The sequence below is a fragment of the Neoarius graeffei genome, chromosome 20 (genome assembly GCF_027579695.1).
Source record: "Neoarius graeffei isolate fNeoGra1 chromosome 20, fNeoGra1.pri, whole genome shotgun sequence".
Taxonomy (NCBI): Eukaryota; Metazoa; Chordata; class Actinopteri; order Siluriformes; family Ariidae; genus Neoarius; species Neoarius graeffei.
In genome coordinates this window covers 16,385,956-16,408,228 of record NC_083588.1, presented here as the reverse complement: position 1 = coordinate 16,408,228, position 22,273 = coordinate 16,385,956, and the positions used below count along the sequence as shown (strand labels likewise).

General features: G+C 41.8%; 1 protein-coding gene across 3 annotated transcripts in view; it reads left to right on the top strand.

Moving 5' to 3' along the window:
* The window catches only part of tnrc6c1 (trinucleotide repeat containing adaptor 6C1), a 212,556-nt gene that overhangs the window by 55,216 nt on the left and 135,067 nt on the right, over window positions 1–22,273 (top strand). For all 3 annotated transcript variants that reach the window (XM_060901343.1, XM_060901342.1, XM_060901341.1), the window contains exons 2-3: window positions 8,165–8,267; window positions 20,091–20,112. In XM_060901343.1, coding sequence (XP_060757326.1) covers window positions 8,205–8,267; window positions 20,091–20,112 — 85 coding nt within the window. In that variant the 5' untranslated portion in view covers window positions 8,165–8,204. The remainder of the gene's footprint in view (window positions 1–8,164; window positions 8,268–20,090; window positions 20,113–22,273) is intronic.

The window sequence follows — 22,273 nt, the reverse complement described above, 5'->3', positions numbered from 1 at the left end:
GAAACTTCAGCTTTTATAATAAGCCTTATTTCGCTTCCCTCCCTTGCGACAGAATCCACGCGCTTTGCCTCTGGTTGCTGGTCAAAATTAAGTTTTTATCGGAAGGCTCCAATACAAAAGAACTAGAAAAGACGTCTAGAAATAAATGGAGATGGGAATGGTTAAGCGAGTGTGACAAAAACGGTGACAAATGGGGAATATGGCTGAGAAAACCGGATGTTCCGGGAGTTGCGTATTGTGACTGCTGTTCAAAGACCATCAAGTACGGCTCCAGCGGGAAGAAGGGACTTAAGTCACGCCGATGAGACGAATCACTTTTCTGATTTTTGTGCTATGTAGTAATAAGTGAATTCAAAACATTTACTGGTGATTTGAAATTGTCATCTGATATTGTATGATGTGCAAATGCAGTGTGCTTTCTTCTAGAATTGAAATTATTCATCACAAGTATCTGATATTATAAACTTTTTTTTTTTTTAACATTTGATTACCTTTCAATTATTAAATAAAAGTAAGGCAGGTCTTGAAATAAGTTTGTTAGCTTTTTTATCTTTTCTAATGTGGTTGTTAGGTTGAAAACTCATTTGTAGTCAGTAATGGATTATAAAACATAGATATTTTTGTATATGGAAAATCTGAATCTTATTTGCTAAAATCCAGGAGTTTCTGAGGCCATCAAGACATGCGGCCCCTTATTTTAACTCAAGCTGTGTATATATTGTAAAAAAGGTATCGCAGCAAAAGCATATTAAAAATGGTTGTTTCAACATTTAAATTAGGAGTTGCTAGATGTTTTGAAATATCAAGCCTTGTACTTGAAATATTATTTCAGATGAATTGATGTATTAAACATTTGATGTGAATATGCAAATCATATAACTATTAATATTATAAATGATTTGCATGAGAGACAACCATTTTAACTTGTAATTTTAAATTTTTTTCGAGCCCTAAGGGGCCCCCCCGCATGGCTGGGTTTTTGAAAATTTTATACTTGCACCCATGCATTTTGTGTTTGTGTGCCGCTGGTGAGGAATTTCTGCCTTTACGTTATATGTAATAAAATTTTTGAATTTTCCAATGTATTTGTGGCATCTATTTTGTCTATATGGTATAATAAAGTACTTCCCACACCATGTGGCGCATAGAGCGGCACCAATCTTCGTTTCCGTAGCCCTTGGTCTCTCACCTATTACATAGGTTACTAGGGTTACAGTGGGGGGCGGTCCTCTGGTAACCGCGAGAGTTTGACTCCCCACTCGCACCTGTATTGCAGCGTGCCTTGCCAGACGGCAATAGGTACGATGTTTATGATGGTCTTTGGTATGACCCGACTGTGAGTAGAACTCGCGATCTCCCGAGCAAGAGGCGGACACGCTAACCACTAGGCCAATTCGTGGTGTGGTATGGTATAATAATGGCATGGTATATTTCTTGGTTGAATCTTGGTGTCCAAAGTTAATTATTCTGTAAGATCAAGCTTGGCAAAGTTATATTTTACCTTCATCCCTAGTGGCTGTGTGTTTGCCCAGAATTACAAATGGCGCAGGTGCAAAAATAGCCACATCTCTGGAACTAACTAATGCTGTGTTCACATATATACCGGTACGAAAGTGGTATAACTGTATCGATACAAAGTATCCCGGTACAGTGTAGTGCATCTGTCCACACTAGCGAGAAATGTTTGCGGTTTTCTTTCACGGTAGTTGAAATGCGCGTGCGCGAAATGTTTCCGTGGTTACCGAGTAACTTCCTTCCGAGAATATGGCGGATGAAACAACGTGTGTGCGCTTTTTGTTGTCAATGTACAGTCTGTATTTCTGGTGGTCATTTATTCAGTCGAATCGTATAAAACGCGCGAGGCAGTTGAGAAAGAAACAAAGAAAACGAATCTCCGTTCTTCACTATTTTATTCAGCGAAGACATCGATTGAGGTGTGTGACTTTGTGCATGCGCATTATATTTGTATCGATACAGAACCGCTTCATCTGTCCACACTACAGCGAAGCGCTACAGTACCGATACTGTACCGGCACGAAACCCATACATTTGTGGGTTTCATACTGGTAGTTATACCGCTACAGTACCGGTATAGTTGCTAGTGTGGACAGGTGTTGTGGTACGAAAGTAGTATCATATCGGTACAAAACCCCTAGTGTGGACAGGGTAAAACGTGCATGTCAAAGCAAATGAGATATTGTTGATTTAGTAACAACTTCTAAAATTCACTTCTCGTACCTAATTCAAATATACGTTTGTGCAAATAAAGGCGGCACGGTGGTGTAGTAGTTGGCACTGTCTCCTCACAGCAAGAAGGTCCTGGGTTTGAGCCCAGTGGCTGACGAGTGCCTTTCTGTGTGGAGTTTGCATGTTCTCCCTGTGTCTGTGTGGGTTTCGTCCACAGTCCAAAGACATGCAGATTAGGCTAATTGGTGGCTCTAAATTGACCGTAGCGTGCAGTGAATGTGAGTGTGAATGGTTGTTTGTCTCTGTGTCAGCCCTGTGATGATCTGGAGACTTGTCCAGGGTGTACCTCGCCTCTCGCCCATAGTCAGCTGGGATAGGCTCCAGCTTGCCTGCGACCCTGTAGAACAGGATAAGTGGTTATAGATGGGTGGATTTGTGCAAATGTAGACGCTTGTACCTGAGAAACTAAACTGTAGGTGCAAAAGCAATGGTACAGGGTTTGTATTCCTCTGTGGGGGGGACTTCAGTTCTAATTTGTTGCACTTTTGATTGACCCTTGTGTAAGGGTGGTGGTGGACAGTCTGGTTTCTGCTGGGGTAAAAGGACCTGTGAAAGCTCTCTTCACTGAAGAAAGAGGGCAGGAGTTGTTGCTTTTTTTTTTTTTTCTCTTTTCTTTCCCTGGTACTGAGCGCTGAAGCAACGGCATCATTCCAAAGACTAGACACAGTGGAGTTGGTGGTGAACACTGGCCTGGTCATCACAACTGTGTCCAGTCTTTGGAGTGATGATGCTGCCTCAGTACTCGATCCCATAAAAGCTTCAGCCTTTGCAGAGAACAGATTTATCTCTGGCTTTTCTTCTTTTAGTTGTTCAACCAACCCAAGTATACCCCTTTTCCACCAAATCAGTTCCAGGGCTGGTTCGGGGCCAGTGCTGGTGCTGGTTCACAACTCGTTCAACTTGCGAGCCAGCTGAGAACCAGTTTGCTTTTCCATAGCTCGCGGTGCTAAGGGAAGCCACGTCATTACGTCGCTGTATACGTCAGTTACGTCGCTACGTTTGCATAAACCTTGGCGTGAATATCGAAGCAAAAACAACACGGAAGAAGCAGCAGCAACAACAATAATAATAATAATAATGGATGACTTCGTGTTTGTACAGCTGCTGCTTCTCGTCGCTTAAAAATGGCGATCTTTCGTGGTCTTATTGTTGTTGGTCTTAACAACTCCGCCCCCCCGCTGACGTAAGCGGTTCTTTCCTCTGGCCCAGCAGAGAGTTGGTGCTCGCCTGGAACCGGTTTTTCTGACCCCAGAGCCAGTTCTTTGTCAGTGGAAACAGAAAACCCAGTTCCAAACTAAGCACTGGCCCCAAACCAGCCCTGGAACTGCTTTGTTGGAAAAGGGGCAGTAGTCACTCAGGTGAGCACAGGAATTTGTAGGTTTGTATGAGACTTTGAGCGATTTTATTTGATGTTTTGTGGAGGGGAAATACCCAAGTAGACCTGCAAACCTCTGTACGTTTTGTGGTGTTCTCGCACAGTAACTTTTCTTTAGCAGTAGGCTGAGAAACAACTGCAAAGGAGAGTTGATTTTTCAATATTTATTAGGCTGTATGTTCGATAGGCATTTTAACTTGGCCATATCCCGCATGAGCTGTGATAAAAGGTAAACAGCGCTACTTTATAAGTAAAAGGTAGCCTTTCAATCCTCACTAATGCACCCTCATACCATCACGGATGCTGGCTTTTGAACCGTGCGCTGCTGATAAGCCGGATGGTCCTTCTCCTTTTTAGACTGGAGGACGTGGTGTTCGTGATTTCTAAAAAGAATTTCTACTTTTGATTCGTCAGACCTCGGGACAATTTTCCACTTCGCCTCAGTCCATCGTGAACGAGCTCGAGCCCAGAGAAGGCGACGGTGTTTCTGGATATTGTTTGTTTATATCTGGTTTTAACTTGCATTTGTGGACGCAGTAATGAACTGTTTTCACAGACGATGGTTTTCTGAAGTGTTCCTGAGCCCATACAGTGATTTCCACTACAGACACCTGTCTGCTTTTAATGCAGTGTCGCCTGAGGGCCTGAAGATCACAGGCATCCAATGTCAGTTTTCAGCCTTGTCTCTTGCATACAGAGATTTCTCCAGATTCTCTGAATCTTTTAATGATATTATATACCATAGATCAGGGGTTTTCAAAGTGTGGGAGAGTCAGCCCCCCCTCAGAGAGCAAATAAACAACAGCGCCCCCCCCCTTACAATTTTTGTTGTTGCTATACTTAATGTTCCATTCGTATTTAAAAAAATGGTTGTTGTACACTTTTTTCTTTTACACATTTTAAACATCTGTGCTTTTTAAAACCTCTTTAAACATCTGTGCTTTTTAAAACATCTTTTGTACACATTTTAAAATCTGTGCTTTTTTTGAAACCTCTTTTTTTACACATTTTAAACATCTGTGCTTTTTTCAAACCTCTTTACACATTTTAAACATCTGTGCTTTTTTAAAACCTCGTTTTTTTACACATTTTAAACATCTGTGCTTTTTTGAAACCTCGTTTTTTTACACATTTTAAACATCTGTGCTTTTTTGAAACCTCTTTTTTACACATTTTAAACATCTGTGCTTTTTTGAAACCTCTTTTTTACACATTTTAAACATCTGTGCTTTTTAAAACCTCTTTAAACATCTGTGCTTTTTAAAACATCTTTTGTACACATTTTAAACATCTGTGCTTTTTTCAAACCTCTTTTTTGTACACATTTTAAACATCTGTGCTTTTTTCAAACCTCTTTTTTTTTACACATTTTAAACATCTGTGCTTTTTTGAAACCTCTTTTTTACACATTTTAAACATCTGTGCTTTTTTGAAACCTCTTTTTTTACACATTTTAAACATCTGTGCTTTTTTGAAACCTTTTTTTTTACACATTTTAAACATCTGTGCTTTTTTCAAACCTTTTTTTTACACATTTTAAACATCTGTGCTTTTTTCAAACCTTTTTTTTTACACATTTTAAACATCTGTGCTTTTTTCAAACCTCTTTTTTACACATTTTAAACATCTGTGCTTTTTTGAAACCTCTTTTTTACACATTTTAAACATCTGTGCTTTTTTCAAACCTTTTTTTTTTACACATTTTAAACATCTGTGCTTTTTTCAAACCTTTTTTTTTTACACATTTTAAACATCTGTGCTTTTTTGAAACCTCTTTTTTACACATTTTAAACATCTGTGCTTTTTTGAAACCTCTTTTTTACACATTTTAAACATCTGTGCTTTTTTTCAAACCTCTTTTTTACACATTTTAAACATGTGCTTTTTTCAAACCTTTTTTGCACATTTTAAACATCTGTGCTTTTTAAAACCTCTTTTTTACACATTTTAAACATCTGTGCTTTTTTCAAACATCTTGTTTTACACATTTTAAACATCTGTGCTTTTTTCAAACCTCTTTTTTACACACTTTAAACATGCTTTTTTTTAAAACATCTTTTTTTTTACACATTTTAAACATCTGCTTTTTTTTAAAACCTTTTTTGCACATTTTAAACATCTGTGCTTTTTTTAAACATCGTTTTACACATTTTAAACATCTCATAGCATCGTTAGCTAGCACCTCTTGGCAGACAACACACTGTGGCCGTGGAGCATCTTCAGATCCAGTCCATGAAAATCCAAACTTTAAATAATCGTGGTCATACTTCCTTCTTTATTTGCTTGGCCCAGACTCTGTCTCCTCACTCACTGTAGCTTTAGCTACTAAAAATCGATCCATTTTGTCTCTGGCAAAGGCTAGCTGAAGTTCGCTAAATGTCCGCAATAGTAACTTATTCTGGTTTATTTTTCCTCACGTTGCGTCCCCCCCGAAGAACTCTGGCGCCCCCTAGGGGAGGCGCGCCCCACACTTTGAAAAGCCCTGCCATAGATATGATGTGATCCCCAAAGTCTTTGCAATTTTACATCGTGGAATGTTATTCTTAAATTGTTGCAGTGTTTGCCCACCCAGTCTTTCACAGAGCGGTGAACCCCTCCCCATCTTTACTTCTGAGAGACTCCGCCTCTCCGGGATGCTCTTTTTATACCCAATCATGTTACTGACCTGTTCCCAATTAACCAAAGTATTATTATTTTTTTTTTTAGCATTACGCAACTTTTTCAGTCTTTTGTTGCCCCTGTCCCAACTTTTCTGAAACGTGTTGCTGACATCAAATTCAAAATGAGCATATATTTTTCAAAAAACAGTTTGTCAGTTTCAACTTTTGATGTTGTCTTTGTACTATTTACATCATTTGGCCTCAAGAGGTCGGGACATCTGCAACCACTTTGTACCACACTTCTCGGTTGTTCATTGCGCTCCCCAAGTCCGACCTTTGTATCCGCGAGTCCCTTGCGATGACGTCAGGGAAGGTCATTCTCCTTGAGTGGACGCGGCCGCTCGGTTTCCAGAGCACAATCGACTGGATCACTTCACCCGTTGCACGATGACAGTGACCAGCAAATTGAAGGTGTCGCAATTTAAATACCGTTTACAATTTAAACAGGATTTCCATGATTTGCATGGACTGTTTTGTTTTTTATTTATGTTTTACAGTCTCCCAACTTTTTTGGAATTGGGGTTATAAACACACCTTGTCCATTACGTAGGCGATTTTTAGCCTCTGTTTGCGGTTTGTTATACGTATGTGCTCCAGGTGAATCTTCAGCACTAGTTTAAGTACTTCTACTTCTGTTTTGATTATTATACAGGGTGTTTTTCCAATTACGTTCATTATGTCTTACATTAAATATGGTTAGTTTTTTCTTTTTTATCAGACATCTAGTTTTAGGTTTGTTTACCTGACATGTTTCGACGTACGTAACTGTCGTCTTCCTCAGAGTGTCACCGGATGTTGTTGGTGATGCATCTTATCAGCTGATGTTTCCGAAGGCGTGACCTTCCTGTCTAAGGAGACAGCTACAAGACAAACCCGACCAATAAAAGAAAAGGCACAACTGGAAAATTATAAACCAGCCATAACAGATCACTGCAAAAGAGAAAATCACATTATGGACTGGGGGAATGCCAGAGTCATCCGCACAGAAGATGATAAGCATCAGCGCTGGATCAGGGAGGCCATGGAGATCCGTAAGCGAAGCCCGAGGACCATCAACCGGTATGAGGGAGCATACATGCTCTCCCATACCTAGAGTGCCATCTTGCAGGGGACGAACAGACAGTAGAAGACGTGACCGACCTGTCAAACCAGACAGGAAGGCCACACCTTCAGAAACATCAGCTGATAAGATGCGTCACCAACAACATCCGGTGACACTCTGAGGAAGACGACAGTTACATACGTCGAAACATGTCAGGTAAACAAACCTAAAACTAGATGTCTGATAAAAAAGAAAAAACTAACCATATTATACAGGGTGTTTTTCAAAAAAAATTGAAGTTATTTGAGATGCAAATATCCCAGAAACTACATAGTCGAGGCAAATGAAACTGAACAGGCGTAACGTTGAGCGAACTAAGATTTATTTCTCAAAATCTGAATGAGAAATTCAAAGGTGTGCGGATTCCATGAGCGATTTCACAAATACTCAATATGCACGCCGCCTGAGAGACACACAGACAGCCTTCGTCTTTGAACTTCTTGTGCCGTGTCCAAATCTGCATTGCAGTTGATGCATTTTTAGAGAATTCTCTCATAAACCCATGCTGCACAGTCTCGTTCGACTGTGTTCGAGCGTACTCTAACACACAAAACGCCTTTTCTTTTCCAGTGAATGGCATTTCTATACCTGAAAAGATAAAAACAAACAAACAAAACCCATTAAACATAAAATTTTGACCTGATTGCACACATGCTGTTAAAATTTGAGGTCAATTGAATGAGAATCGGCAAAGTTATTAGAGTAGATTAACATTATGTATATTAACTTATGCTTTTGGGACACAATTAACATTTGCACATTTTGCCTTTTTTTTTGCAGTTGGGAGACAAGCCGAGAAACACAAGAAGAGATACATTTGATGGAAGAAAAGAAAAAGAAAAAGCAAGAAGAAAAGAAGAAAAAGGAAGCTGCTCAGAAAAAGGTGAGGGGTGGGTGAGGTGTTGGGTTTTTTTTTTTCTTTTCTGTGGGATCCAAGTAAGGTCTGTTTACTTGGCACCTCCTACGTCCTCTCGCCTCTTACACTGGAGGGGGATTTCCACGTGCCATCTTTGCAGTTGGTCCATAACCGTACAAGCCCTGAATTTTCAGTTTGCCGTGCATGAGGTGATGATTCAAAGCTCTAGGTATTAAACCAATCCAAATTGGTTATCAGGTATTATCTCTGTATTAAATCCACTTCTGGGGCTCCTGTGATTTTAATATTCTCAATTTCCTGCCAGCATAGCTGAGAAAACAGTTCCGAAATGAAATTGCGCACTGTACCTTTTACTAAATACGAAAACGTAAAAATGAATCGAGTTTTAGACAGCGTTTTCATTACACTCCATATAATGTATGTTTTTTTTAATAAGTTAATAATTCACTCAGTACTGCAATATAATTATAAGAAGACTGATCTTGGCACTGTTCATATAATTGATATACAGTGCCTTGCAAAAGTATTTATCCCCCTTGTTTGTCCTGTTGTCACATTACAAGCTGGAATTAAAATAGGTTTTTGGAGGGTTAGCATCATTTGATTTGTACAACATGCATACAACTTTTCGGGCGACCTGGGTTCGATTCCGGCCCGAGGTCATTTCCCGATCCCTTCCCGTCTCTCTCTCCCGCTCATTTCCTGTCTCTACACTGTCCTATCCAATAAAGGTGCAAAAAGCCCAAAAAAATATCTTTAAAAAAAAAAAAAAACATGCATACAACTTTTAAAGGTGTGCTTTTTTTTTTTGTGACACAAACAATAATAAAGACGAAAAACAGAAATCTGGAGTGTGCACAGGTATTCACTGGCTTTCGTATGAAACCCCTAAATAAGAGCTGGTCCAACCAATTCACTTCATAACTCTCATAATTAGTTGATTAAGAGCCACCTGTGTGCAATCAGTGTCACATGATCTCGATCAATCAACCTGTTCTGGAAGGACCCTGAGTCTTCAACACTACTAATCAAGCAACATGAAGACCAAGGAGCCTCCAAACAGGTCAGAGACAAAGTTGTGGAGAAGTATAGATCAGGGTCGGGTTATAAAAAAAATATCCCAAACTTTGAATATCCCACAGAGCGCCATTAAATCCATTATAGCAAAATGGAAAGAACATGGCACCATTACAAACCTGACAAGAGAAGGCCACCCACCAAAATTCAAAGACCGGGCAAGGAGGGCATTAATCAAAGATGCAACAAAGACACTAAAGATAACACTGAAGGAGCTGCAAAGATCCACAGTGGAGATGGGAGTATCTGTCCATAGGACCACTTTAAGCCGTACACTCCACAGAGCGGGGCTTTATGGAAGAGTGGCCAGAAAAAAGCCATTGCTGAAGAAAACATATTTGGAGTTTGCCCAACAGCATGTGGCAGGCTCCCCAAACACATGGAAGAAGGTTCTCTGGTCAAATGAACTTTTTGGCCATCGTGGAAAATGCCATGTGTGGCGCAAACCCAACACCCTGAGAACACCATCCCTGTAATGAAGCATGGTGGTGGCAGCATCATGCTGTGGGGATATTATTCATCTGCAGGGACAGGAAAGCTGGTCAGGACTGAAGGAAAGATGGATGGCATTAAATACAGGGCAATTCTGGAGGAAAACCTGTTTGAGTCGGCCAGAGGTTTGAGACTGGGACGAAGGTTCACGTTCCAGCAGGACAATGACCCTAAACATACTGCTAAAGTGATACCGGAGTGATTTAAAGGGAAACATTTACATGTCTTGGAATGGCCTAATCAAAGTACAGACTTAAATCCAGTTGAGAATCTGTGGCATAACTTGAAGATTGCTGTACACCAACGCAACCCATCTAACTTGGAGTTGGAGCAGTTTTGCCTTGAGGAATGGGCAAAAATCCCAGTGGCTAGATGTGCTAAGCTAATAGAGACATAACCCAAGAGACTTGCAGCTGTAATCGTAGCAAAAGGTAGCTCTACAAGTACAAAGTATTGACTTTGAGGGGGGTGAATACCTATGCCTGCTCCAGATTTCTGCTTTTTGTCACAATTAAAGTGCGCCTTTTAAAGTGGTAGGCATGTTGTGTAAATCAAATGGTGCCAACCCTCCAAAAATCCATTTTAATACCAGCTTGTAATGCGACAAAACAGGACAAGCACTAAGGGGAGATGAATACTTTTGCAAGGCACTGTAACATCACATTTCAACAGTGCTGCTCCTTTTTTTTTTTATTTTTTTTTATTTTTTAATGGATGTTACTGAAACCGAACTGATGTGGGGAAGTTTTGCTGTATTTGAAATGATGCATTTGAGACCATTTTAACCACAAATGGGGAAGCCATGACACAATGGTTAGCGAGGCAGCTTTGGGACCAAAAGGTCGCCGGGTCGATTCTCTGGACCAGCAGGAATGGCTGACGTGCCCTTGAGCAAGGCACTTAACTCCCAACTGCTCTCCAGGCTGCTCTGGGTGTGTTGTATTTCACTCTGGATAAGAGCGTCTGCTAAATGGCATTAATTTTTAATTAAAAAAAAAATTATTATTAAATTGCCTGTTAGCATGTTCCTCTCATACTGAAGATTCTCAGCACTGTGGAAAGATGTCTAAGGTCCAGGTTTGCCCTGCTGAAGGCCACTGTAACTGAGTCCATATGTAATTGTTGGGACTGAGTTTGGCAATTCTTATATTAGGCTCCCTTAAATGACGACACAGTTTAAAGCATTGATTGGTTGTATTTCGTAAATAATCCCCATAAGCCAAATTAACAGCACCAGCATGGATCAGTTGGTTTTATTTGACCTATTTGGATTATTGTGTATTACATAAGGAATACCGCATGATTTTATTAAGCATCAAGTAAGGAATGACACACAGCTACCATGCTGTTGTATGAAAAAAGCGGTAGCAGTGTGACGCTAATCCTCACCCCCACATCAGCGATTGTGTCACGCTTCGTTAAACACGTTTAAAAAAAAATAAAAAATCAATCTATTATTAGTCTTGGGTTATGTGGATCATCTACCATACAAGTACCTGTGCATGAGTTGTTACTATAGAAACCGTATATTAGCTCAAGCGCATGAATATTAATCTATGGCTTGTGTTACTGCTGGAACTACTGTACCAGCCATGCTGTTGTACAAAAGTAAGGTATGGCTTCGGATCAATAGGATTAAAGTCTTCAATCATGGTCTGGTATAGACCCTTCCCACTCACGTGACCTTCGTAAACGCGACCGCCATTTTGGACATGAAGTGGACTTCGGTTTGAATGCGAGGAAGACGAACACCTTCACTATCCAGCAACGTAGGGCATTTACAGGCCGAGCAGAGGGAGAGGTATTTGCAAAAATTGAGGTTAGCAGGCTTAGAGAACGACATTTACCGTACAGAAATAACGGTTTATGGTACAGACCCTTTCGGTTCTCGCTCATCTAGCTGCTACAATGACTGCTTAGACTGCAACAATAATGCCTAACACACATTTAAGTATCCGTCGTAAAGACGTGAAACTCGTCGAGTGACGAGTGTGTTCATTGATAAGCTAACACAATCTAAAAGTAGACATACCATCACACTGCCCTGGCGCTGTGTACAGTTTACCTTCTATGGTTTGTGCACTCACTATTTGCCATTACTTTCTCCAACTGTTGTTACAGATTACAGGGAACGGCCTGGATTTAAGAGACAAATACATGTTCCTCTTGTTTTGAACACTTATTTGTAGGACATTACCTCTGATCTGTCCTGCAGTCTACCAACAGCAAAGGAACACAACGTTAGCTAATGTCGTTAGCTAATAGCTACTACAGAAGAACAAAGAGGTTACAATGGGTTATTTTAGCCTATTTGGTTACATACTCGCCGCCACAAAATGTTAACAGCAATGTAATGCCTTTTCTGGCTAATTTTATTCGTCTTACCTCCAACAAAGTGGTCACTGCACAAGCGTTGGTATGCCGAGGGCTGCCAATCTTTCCTGTTAATGACCGCTATCCATCTTCTCCGTTGGTCAGCATCTGTCAGGATCTGATAAAATGATAAATCTTGCCTTGTGTGTTGATGGTTACTACATCCAGGTGCACAACAATATAATGGTATGATGGAAGTCTTGCTGAAAGTAAAAACTTTCTTTGATGGCTATATTCCTTTCGATGCTTCGCCGTCGTTCCTTGTTGTTGGCTGTGGTAGACTACTGGTAGTTCATGTCAAATGGCAGCCGCATTTGTCGTGACGTCACATGGGATGGGTCAGTAAATGGCCTATAATTAAATAGCATGGACATTTAACCAGTGTTTATCCTATACATGAATAAAAGTAAATCCACAATGACTCGTGAACCAACAGCCAAGTGCACACTAACTTTCAAAATCCCAGTCATAATACTGCACCACTTATCACTCGCCATCTGTCGTTTGGTGGACGTAGTGGTGTATGAGTAACCGATCTGGAAAAGGTGTGTTTTTTTTTTTTTTTTTTTTTTTGGCAAGTTACTGATCAGCGCAACCAAACAAATTTCCCAGTTAATGAAAATCTTTCAGGAAACAAGAGTGCCGAAGTACCTTTGTAAAAAAATTTTTATGGAGTGCACTAATGAATTGCAGTAATTATTTGGACCCCCTTCAGTTTGCCTACCGGCAAACAGGTCAGCGGATGATGCAATCAATATGGGACTGCACTACATCCTGCAACACCTTGACACTGCAGGGACGTACGCCAAGATCCCGTTTGTGGACTTCAGTTCAGCGTTCAACACCATCGTTCCAGATATCCTTCACACCAAGCTCACCCAGCTCACTGTGCCCTTCTCCACCTGTCAGTGGGTTATAAACTTCCTGACTGACAGGAAGCAGCAGGTGAGGCTGGGCAGCATCACATCCAGCACCCGGACTATCAGCACTGGCGCTCTCCCCACTGCCCTTCTCCCTTTACACCAACGACTGCACCTCAAAAGACCCGTCAAAAGACTCCCTGAAATTTGCAGACGACACACGGTCATCGGCCTCATCCGAGACGGTGACGAGTCTGCATACAGACGGGAGGTTGAACGGCTGGCCTGTTGGTGCGGTCAGAACAATCTGGAGCTGAACACGCTCAGAACTGTGGAGATGACAGTGGACTTTAGGAGGAGTCCCACCCCACCCCCACCCTGCCGCAAATCACCATCACCAACAACACTGTGACTGCTGTTGAAACCTTCAGGTTTCTGGGTTCCACAATCTCCCGGGACCTGAAGTGGGAGACCAACACAGTCACCATCATGAAAAAGGCCCAGCAGAGGTTGTACTTTCTGCACCAGCTCAGGAAGCTCAACCTGTCTAAGGAACTGCTGACACAATTCTACTCTGCCATCATTCAGTCTGCTCTCTGCTCTTCCATCACCGTGGTTTGGATCGGTCACCAAACAGGACAAGAACAGACTGCAACGGACAAGGTCTGCAGAGAAAATTATTGGTGTCAGCCTGCCCTCCATCCAAGACCTGTACCTGTCCAGAGTCAGGAAACGGGCAGGTAACATCTCTGCAGACCCATCACACGCTGATCACAAACGGTTTAAACTTCTCCCCTCTGGGAGACGCTACAGAACACCGTACGCAAAAACAACCAGACACAAGAACAGGTTTTTTTTTTTTTCGTCAGGCTGTGTCTGTGATGAACAGCTAAAACCGGACTCAAATATCAGTAACATCAACTGTGAAATATCTGCACACTCGTACCGTCATTCTGTGCACACTATGTTTATATTTACTAATTCATCCTTGCACTATGTTGTCTATACATGCATTTACCCTTCTACATGTACATAGCTACGGAAGCCGAGAGAGGCCCTTCATATAATCCTTTTTTTTTTTTTTTTTTATTCACCTTGTTATCCCGAGATAACGACATCATTAATTCAGGATCTCGAGAAAACACCACAACTAATTCGAGATCTCGAGAAAACAAAACAGTTATTCTGTGATCTCGAGTAAACAGCTGAGAAATGGTTCATTCAGGTGCGCCAAGAGACTTGATATGCTGACTTTGGGGCTATTTCTCATTCTGTATAGACGCAACTTTGGTCATTAGAATGTCTGGAATAATCGATCACCTAATAAGGCAATATTTTGATCAGGGGTTGACACAGGGAGAGATTGCATTAAGTCTTTTAATAACGGATAACTTCAAAATTAGTCCGTGGCACCTCCGCAGAAGACTGGCCCGGCTTCGTCTCTACCGACGGAGATGCAGTGATCCGGCTGAGGCCCTTCATATAATCCTTTTTTTTTTTTTTTTTTTTTTTTATTCACCTTGTTATCCCGAGATAACGACATAATTCAGGATCTCGAGAAAACAAAACAATTATTCTGTGATCTCGAGAAAACAAAAAAAGATTATATGAAGGGCCTCTCGCGGCTTCCGTACATAGCTTTTTGCTTTTGTCTACGCTTTTTATCTGTTTGAACTAAGAGAGCAAAGTGAAACCGGAGTCAAATTCCTCGTGTGTTCACATACCTGGCAAATAAAGATGATTTATTATTATTTTTATTATCATTATTATTATTATTATTATTATTATTATTATTTCTAAAACGCAAACAGTCAGGCATGGATAGTGTATTTTAAAAAATCTTAACTAAAAAGAATTATGTACTAATGTCTTCAATTTTTAAAAGTGTAACAAATGAAGAAAAAAGTAATGTTCAGACAAGTGAGAATGTACTGTAAATGTGTTTAAATGGCGACTATATTAGCAGAATTTTTTTATTTTTTATTTAACATTTTTAAAATAAGCAATTCCTGTTGAGTTTTTGATCTTTTAATGCACTTCTCAGTGTTCTCTGTCCAGCTGAGGAATATTTATGACTTATGACGAGGAACGGGTATTATTTTGAAGCTGTTTGAAACCTTGCTTTGTCTCAGTTTTGGCAGGTAGTGTATCCTGGGCCAGGAGAACTGTTGTGGCATTAGCGATGTCTGTCTCTTTCCAGCGCTTTGCTTGTTTTGCCGGACTGTAAGGAGTGCCTTTTGAACAAAATAATTGGTTTACTTAAGCGCTGCTTCCGGCTGTGCTGATGTGCACGCGAGCTTCCTGCGTTATCCGGATGCTTTCTTGGTGGTTAAACAAATTTTCCTCAACATGCCAGTCTTGTCTTTGCATATTATATAAACAATGGTTTGTGCCCTGTCCACAGTTGTGGATAGAAAATTCAGCTGTTCCTTTTAACTGATGTTGAATTTGTTGGACACCAACTCCTCCATGTTGTCAGCCACGTAACCGTATTGCCAAACGAAACAAGGAGGAAATGTAAGCTCAGGAAACGGGTTATTATTGGTTTGTGTCCGTCAGGGAGAGCATGAGCTGGAATTGTGGATAAAATCAAGTCTGGTTCACAAAACAACTCGGGGTGCCGTGTCGGCGAGTTCATCACAAATGACAAAACGTGTTTATCCTGGTACTTGTGATCTCTCTGTAAAAACAGGTAGTTGACCCTTTCATGATCACAAATTGTTGTATCTGGGTTGGGGATGTTGAAAATCATGTTGCGTGCACTCGAGTCTGACTCGTGTCCTAATTTTAAGGACTTGTGACTTGACTTGGACTTGAGTATTGATGACTTGGACTCCTGCATTAACTGCATTCGGACTCGTAAATTGGCGACTTGGATTCCAATTTTTTTTTTTTTTAATAACATGCCGTAATAATTTGGCATAAGAGATTTATATCTACATGAATTTTTATACTAATTTCGTGCAAGAGAATGCACATTCACCTGTTCATACGTCATGTTCAGGAACCTCCTTTAATCCTTTATTGAAAGTACTCCTAAAAACAGCATACACTATAGACCCTTTTCAGTCACGTGACCTTCGTAAACGCGACCGCCATTTTGGACATGTAGTGGACTTCGGCTCGAATCGGTTTGAATGCGAGGAAGGCGACAAACGAAAAACATAAAAGAAAAAGGAGCGAGATGCAGAAAACACCTTCACTATCCAGCGACGTAGGGCATTTACAGGGCGAGTAGAGGGAGAGGTATTTGCAAAAATTGAGGTTAGCAGGCTTAGAGAACGACGTTTACCTGCTTCCACCAGGATTGTTCACTGACGTACGGAAGTACACGAAGCCCTCGTCTTTACCTGACTTCAGCCCACATGATCTGTATACCTATGTCGTTAAAAACCCATCGCCATACACAGGTATTGATCTGAAAGCGTATAAGAGTTTGGATGCCTACAAATATTTTGTGTCAGGCTGGGTAACATGCCTACATCAGCGGGTCGTCCCTGGAGCCGGTGGTCGCCATCTGATTACAGCTAAGGTTTGTTCACATTTTCATTTACTTTCGGTCCTCAGGATAAACAAAATGTTATTAAATGTCATTGAAATAACTTCTTAGTCTGTTGAGACATGGCCCGTTATAAATTTGCTGTTACCAGGCAATGACCAAGAACTGTATTATTAGGGTCGGTGTCTGTGTTGTAGCAGTGTACTAGCAGCTAGCTGTTAGCACTAACTAATGTCAACAACATAGTAGCTCGTATGTTACTGTAGCAATGTTTTACGTTCAGTCATTTGGATGACTGTTAAAACCTTTCAGTCAAGTTTTTTTCCTTTACTGTATTTACTAGTTTACTGTAATTATGATTCGGCAGCTATTTACACCGGATCCAGTGTAAATAGCTGCCGGAGCCAATGTCCGAGGTTCTGGAGCGCGCTCCGGCTTGCTCCCCCTCAAATTAAGCCCTGTACAGGTAAATAGCTGCCGGAGCCAATGTCTGAGGTTCCGGAGCGCGCTCCGGCTTAATTTGAGGGGGAGCAAGCCGGGCCCTGTGGGCTTAATTTGAGGGGGAGCAAGCCGGAGCGCGCTCCGGAACCTCAGACGTTGGCTCCGGCAGCTATTTACACTGGATCCGGTGTAAATAGCTGCCGGATCATAATTACAGTAAACTAGTAAATACAGTAAAGGAAAAACTTGAGACTGAAGGGTTTTAACAGTCATCCAAATGACTGAACGTAAACATTGCTACAGTAACACACGAGCTACTATGTTGTTGACATCAGCTAGTCAACAATAGCTACTACAGAAGAACAAAGAGGTTACAATGGGTTATTTTAACCTATTTGGTTACACACTGGCCGCCACAGAATGTTAACAGCAATGTAATGCCTTTTCTGGCTAATTTTATTCGTCTTACCTCCAACAAAGTGGTCACTACACAAGCGTTGGTATGCCGAGGGCTGCCAATCTTTCCTGTTAATGACCGCTATCCATCTTCTCCGTCGGGATCCGATAAAATGATAAACCTTGCTTTGTTTGTTGATGGTTACTACATCCAGGTGCACAACAATATAGTGGCATGATGGAAGTCTTGCTGAAAGTAAAAACTTTCTTTGCTGTCGTTCCTCAATGCTGGCTGTGGTAAACTACTGGTAGTACATGTCCAAAATGGCGGCCGCGTTTGTCGTGACGTCACGTGAAAAGGGTCCATACTAGGAGGAGGGAAAAAAAACCCTTATGGTCAACAGAATCTATTTACAATCTAATCTAAAAACTTATATAAAATACTTGCTTATGACGTAATGGCTGCAAGAGCAATGGATTTAAAATTATTCAAATTTACATCATCTCATCTCATTATCTCTAGCCGCTTTATCCTGTTCTACAGGGTCGCAGGCAAGCTGGAGCCTATCCCAGCTGACTACAGGCGAAAGGCGGGGTACACCCTGGACAAGTCGCCAGGTCATCACAGGGCTGACACATAGACACAGACAACCATTCACACTCACATTCACACCTACGGTCAATTTAGAGTCACCAGTTAACCTAACCTGCATGTCTTTGGACTGTGGGGGAAACCGGAGCACCCAGAGGAAACCCACGCGGACACGGGGAGAACATGCAAACTCCGCACAGAAAGGCCCTCGCCGGCCACGGGGCTCGAACCCGGACCTTCTTGCTGTGAGGCGACAGCGCTAACCACTACACCACCGTGCCGCCAAATTTACATCATTTATAGGTAAATTATTCCATGTTATTATCGTCCTTGGATAAAAAGGTGATGAAAAGGACGAGTGTTTGGTAGTCTAGTAGCTCTTGTAATTTGATGCACTTCAGGAGGGAAACAAATGCCAACATGTCCATTTAAGATCTTGTAGAACATACTGGCTTGAAAGAAAAGTCTGCGATCTTCAAGAGAATCCCAACCAAGACGCTCTATCATTGGAGTCACATGACTAAAACGAGAATAGTCATTGTAGACAAATCGTGCAGCGCGACGCTGGACCATTTCAATTTGGTCGATACTCTGCTTAGTATAGAGGTTCCACGCACTACAACCATATTCGAGCTTTGGACGCACCAACGAACGATAGGCTTGATCTTTAACTTTTGGATCACATCCACTAAGGATACGACACAGTAGCCCAAGAGTTGAATTTGCCTTCTTGCAGATGTTATTAATATGCTCATTCCAGCACAAATTATCTGCCACAGTGATCCCAAGATATAGTGCTGAAGTTAATGGTGCTAAAATGCCTGGAGAGAACGCTCCTAGGATTGTCCGCTTTGCTTATACAGACTTCTCGTGCAGTGAGGGGAAAAATGCACTGCTGTGTGTTCCATACTTAAAAGAACTATCGAGGAGACGATGGGGACGACCTCGAACTTCAATCGTCATTTGGCAAGACTTCACACGGAGAAGGAAGTGACACGCTGTGTTCATTGCGCTGTTGCTTGCTGAGCGATGAACTAGCTAGTGTTAACCCTCTCTCATGTTATTTGCCCTTTTGATAGTGGGTGGGGCTTGCTGAGCGATGAACAAGCTTTTTATCTGTAGCCTGTTAATTAAAATGGCGCAGTCGAGCAGGAACGTTCGTCCAACACAGTAGCAGAGACGGTTTCACATAAAGGCAGCAACAGCCACCGTCAAATGGTGCGGTCGGAGTCTTGTTCTCGGACTCGACTCGGTTTTCTTTAATGACTCGGACTTGAACACTGGGAACTCGAGGTTTAGTGACTCGACTGCAACACTGGTGCACTCTGCTTTAACTAACGCTTGCAATTATTAAGTGGCACTGATGTTTACATCTGGAGGCCAGAGTTCAACATGTTTTCAACATTTTCGGAACATGCTATAAAGTCATGTTAATTTTAACATATAACGCAGACTTCTTTTTAGCCATAGTTAGAATAAACAATTGCCGATGCTGGTTTATTTCAGAAATATTTAAACAAGTCAATTACTCCACGTTAACTTTTTGTCACATTAACATTTTCTCTGGGCGGCACGGTGGTGTAGTGGTTAGCGCTGTCGCCTCACAGCAAGAAGGTCCGGGTTCGATCCCCGTGGCTGGCGAGGGCCTTTCTGTGCGGAGTTTGCATGTTCTCCCGTGTCCGCGTGGGTTTCCTCCGGGTGCTCCGGTTTCCCCCACAGTCCAAAGACATGCAGGTTAGGTTAACTGGTGACTCTAAATTGACCGTAGGTGTGAATGTGAAGATGTGTGAATGGTTGTGTGTCTATGTGTCAGCTCTGTGATGACCTGGCGACTTGTCCAGGGTGTACCCCGCCCTTCGCCCGTAGTCAGCTGGGATAGGCTCCAGCTTGCCTGCGACCCTGTAGAACAAGATAAAGCGGCTAGAGATAATGAGATGAGATGGGAACGTTTTCTCTGGGTTATTAATGCTGCGTTTTACAATGGCCGTCATTTTAAGATGGAAACAGCAAGACGAACGTTTTATAAATAAACAAATGCAATGAATTAAATGTCATGGCCATCCTCCTAATACACTTCTTCTTCTAATCTTTCCTCCCAGGCTGCTGAACAGGAAACCAAAGGTGAGTTCTCATCCTTCTTTCACTAAATGTGTTCATAATGTATTGTCAGAAATCAGGGCAAACAAATGTGGCTGTGTTTTTGTTGTTAAGAAGTCAGTGAGGTGCATCATACCTCATTATTGCCTAAAGTTATGATTTATGTCATTCCTGTCTGCATCACAGGAGTGATTCATATGAGAGGTTTAATTCACAGCAGTTTTTACCCAGATGTTTGCTCTGTCTGGCTTCCTGAATATAACCACTGGATGAGTTCATTCCTTCACAAAGGCCTGGAGCACGCCATTGAAATGTTTGCAGTAGAAGAAGGGGGAGCCCAACATTGGTCTGTGCATGTCAGTATATGTGAGAGAACATGTTAGTGGGGGAAATAAACTGTAGTGATTAACATGTTCCTCTTTAAACCAGATCTTTTCACCCGATTTGATCGTTCTCAGATATCCGAGAGATTTTACTTGACCCCTGTGAGATACTGGATTGATGTAGAATTCCAGTTTAATCATAAGAATATTTAAATAATATTGGCTGGCTTTGAGTGGTCTATCAGATACAACCCCGATTTCAAAAAAGTTGGGACAAAGTACAAATTGTAAATAAAAACGGAATGCAATGATGTGGAAGTTTCAAAATTCCATATTTTATTCAGAATAGAACATAGATGACATATCAAATGTTTAAACTGAGAAAATGTATCATTTAAAGAGAAAAATTAGATGATTTTAAATTTCATGACAACACCACATCTCAAAAAAGTTGGGACAGGGCCATGTTTACCACTGTGAGACATCCCCTTTTCTCTTTACAACAGTCTGTAAACGTCTGGGGACTGAAGGCCAATTTATGCTGACAATGCAGTTCTCGCAGATGGCATCGCAGATGGTGTCTGCGTAGCCCCCCCCCCCCCTTCGCAGACGCTCTGTGCGCACCTCCCAAAAATTGTGACCACCGCAGAAGCCTCGCAGACAGCGTCGCAGACTAGAGGGCTCTGATTGGTCCACTCTACATCTGCTGTACATGCACTTCCGCTTCCCTACTTTCCTGGTTTGTTTTGTTTTCACTACCGCCATTTTTAAAAACACGAGCGAAGATGGAGCAGCACGAAGAGCGGTTGATCGAGGAAGTGAAGAAGTACGTACATCTATACGACTCCAGTTCTAGTCATTATAAGTAACCGGAGGATAAACACTCCACTAACCACACCCACCAACTACTCCTAGCGATTTCGCGACTTCGCGCCCCCTTGCGTTGTGGCGGTGAATAACATTGCGCACGCCTATTACTCCCCGCTCACCGATAAATTACAACTGTCTGCGAAAAGCTATCTGCGAAAGCCTTGTCGCAAGAGCATGCAGAGGCCTTGAGGAGACAAGTTGCTCAAGTTTAGGGATAGGAATGTTAACCCATTCTTGTCTAATGTAGGATTCTAGTTGCTCAACTGTCTTAGGTCTTTTTTGTCGTATCTTCCGTTTTATGATGTGCCAGATGTTTTCTATGGGTGAAAGATCTGGACTGCAGGCTGGCCAGTTCAGTACCCGGACCCTTCTTCTACGCAGCCATGATGCTGTAATTGATGCAGTATGTGGTTTGGCATTGTCATGTTGGAAAATGCAAGGTCTTCCCTGAAAGAGACGTCGTCTGGACGGGAGCATATGTTGCTCTAGAACCTGGATATACCTTTCAGCATTGATGGTGTCTTTCCAAATGTGTAAGCTGCCCATGCCACACGCACTAATGCAACACCATACCATCAGAGATGCAGGCTTCTGAACTGAGCGCTGATAACAACTTGGGTCGTCCTTCTCCTCTTTAGTCCGGATGACACGGCGTCCCTGATTTCCATAAAGAACTTCAAATTTTGATTCGTCTGACCACAGAACAGTTTTCCACTTTGCCACAGTCCATTTTAAATGAGCCTTGGCCCAGAGAAGACGTCTGCGCTTCTGGATCATATTTAGATACGGCTTCTTCTTTGAACTATAGAGTTTTAGCTGGCAACGGCAGATGGCACGGTGAATTGTGTTCACAGATAATGTTCTCTGGAAATATTCCTGAGCCCATTTTGTGATTTCCAATACAGAAGCATGCCTGTATGTGATGCAGTGCCGTCTAAGGGCCCGAAGATCACGGGCACCCGGTATGGTTTTCCGGCCTTGACCCTTACGCA